The 1,613-nt window shown below is 41.9% G+C and overlaps 1 protein-coding gene across 1 annotated transcript in view; it reads right to left on the bottom strand.

Annotated features, from left to right (window-relative positions):
* Positions 1-478: 478 nt before the first annotated feature.
* LOC118413643 (delta-like protein 1) overlaps positions 479-1,613 on the bottom strand; it is a 6,486-nt gene continuing 5,351 nt past the window's right edge. Inside the window, exon 10 of the mRNA XM_035817169.1 lies at positions 479-613. Within this exon, the coding sequence (XP_035673062.1) occupies positions 479-613 (135 nt within the window). The remainder of the gene's footprint in view (positions 614-1,613) is intronic.

Raw genomic sequence — 1,613 nt, 5'->3', positions numbered from 1 at the left:
TTGATAAATGTGTTAGAATTAGCGCTGCAAATCATTGTTAACAGAAAGGAATTCTCCAATTATAGATTTAGGTTATACATTTATATCTAGATCGTTGTCGTTGGCCAGGCGTAATGTCGTTGTACCATAGGTGGTATGCACCGAGTTTTTGTTGAAATCGCTGTTGCAAATCATTCACTAAAAGGTGGTGTATTCGGTGTACTGACTCTTACATAACTTGTGCATTAACACACACACTGTGTATCTGGGCCGCTGAAAGTTTAGTCAAGTTTACAAAGACCGTGGATTGAAGGGATACTGAATGCACAAACGACTGGTGATAGCTGATCATAACACCAACTTCCGAACGCTTGGAACGAGAACAGGAGTTTTTTTTTTTTGTCTACAAACAGAGCAACAGCAGTTTCAACATAGCTCGGTAGTCTATATCACCCATTGTTAAACCAAGTGTAATGTCTCGACCAGATGTGTCGTTTGTCTAGATATTGACATTTCTGTTGAATGCCCACGTGCTGAATATGTTGCCAGTTTTCTGGTAGTAGCAGACCAGGATGTTGTTGGGTTTGTTGTCAGATCTGCCACAGCCAACTGCGTTTGTGTTCTTCCACACCATCTGAAAAATCCACATTTCTCATTAACGTTACATTTTCATGATTTAAAGTCGAGACTATGTTTGCAATAAGCACTTGCGTCACAGGTCAAGGAAATAGACATGTTGTGCCACTGTGCGTGTGTGTGTATGCATGTCCGTGTGTGTGTAGGTGTTTGTGCATATGCAAGGAGGTTATATCTAAAATAACCTCATTAATATGTGTGAACATCTATCAATCAACATGTATAATATATACATCTATGTTTTTATCAATCATTTAGTCAGTCCATACCTCCATGTATATACCCATGTGATGAGTATGATATCGTTAAGAAAGTTAATATAAACGTAATGTCAATTTACATAGTATACAACCCCTTTCCACTAGAGGCTGCAACCGTGCAGCGACCACTGAATGAACGAAGATTTGGCAGATCGCTCAACGAATTTTATAGATAAAAATTATTATCATTATCATATTCTTTCTTCCGTTAGTGCCCACAATCATGGCGATGATCATTATGGCACGTGCGCAAGGTAACTCAATTGTACGTATGATCCACTCGCACAGGGAATGACCCCAGCCTACTCTTTTTGTTAAGTGTGGTGGGTTCTTATACGTGCTCGAGGTGTGGCTAAATTCCCCGAGTGTAGTGAGGAAATAAAGTCGTGTAAAGTTCCCATCCCAAGTGCACAGCCACAGGATAGGTGACATGGCAGGTTTTAAACCTGGGACCTCTTGGGCCTGAGCCCAAAGCGCAGCCGATTGCGCCACACGATCTCAACATTTTTACCCTGCATCGTGCTCTAAATCAGGGATCACTCATCCATCTCCAACTTTGGTCACTGTACGCTGTTTCTGAGCAGTTGCTCAGGTATGTAAGCGTGCCACACAGCATGTTTCGACGGCGTCAAAAGTGCACAGGAAACACGCAATGACGGCAGTCCCAAGGTGCCATATGGAGTACCCACAACGGCTGTTTCGTACGGTCTTCATATTGATAAGAGATACAAACAGTGA

The sequence above is a fragment of the Branchiostoma floridae genome, chromosome 4, assembly GCF_000003815.2.
Source record: "Branchiostoma floridae strain S238N-H82 chromosome 4, Bfl_VNyyK, whole genome shotgun sequence".
Classification (NCBI taxonomy): domain Eukaryota; kingdom Metazoa; phylum Chordata; class Leptocardii; order Amphioxiformes; family Branchiostomatidae; genus Branchiostoma; species Branchiostoma floridae.
This window is presented reverse-complemented; position numbering and strand designations above follow the sequence as displayed.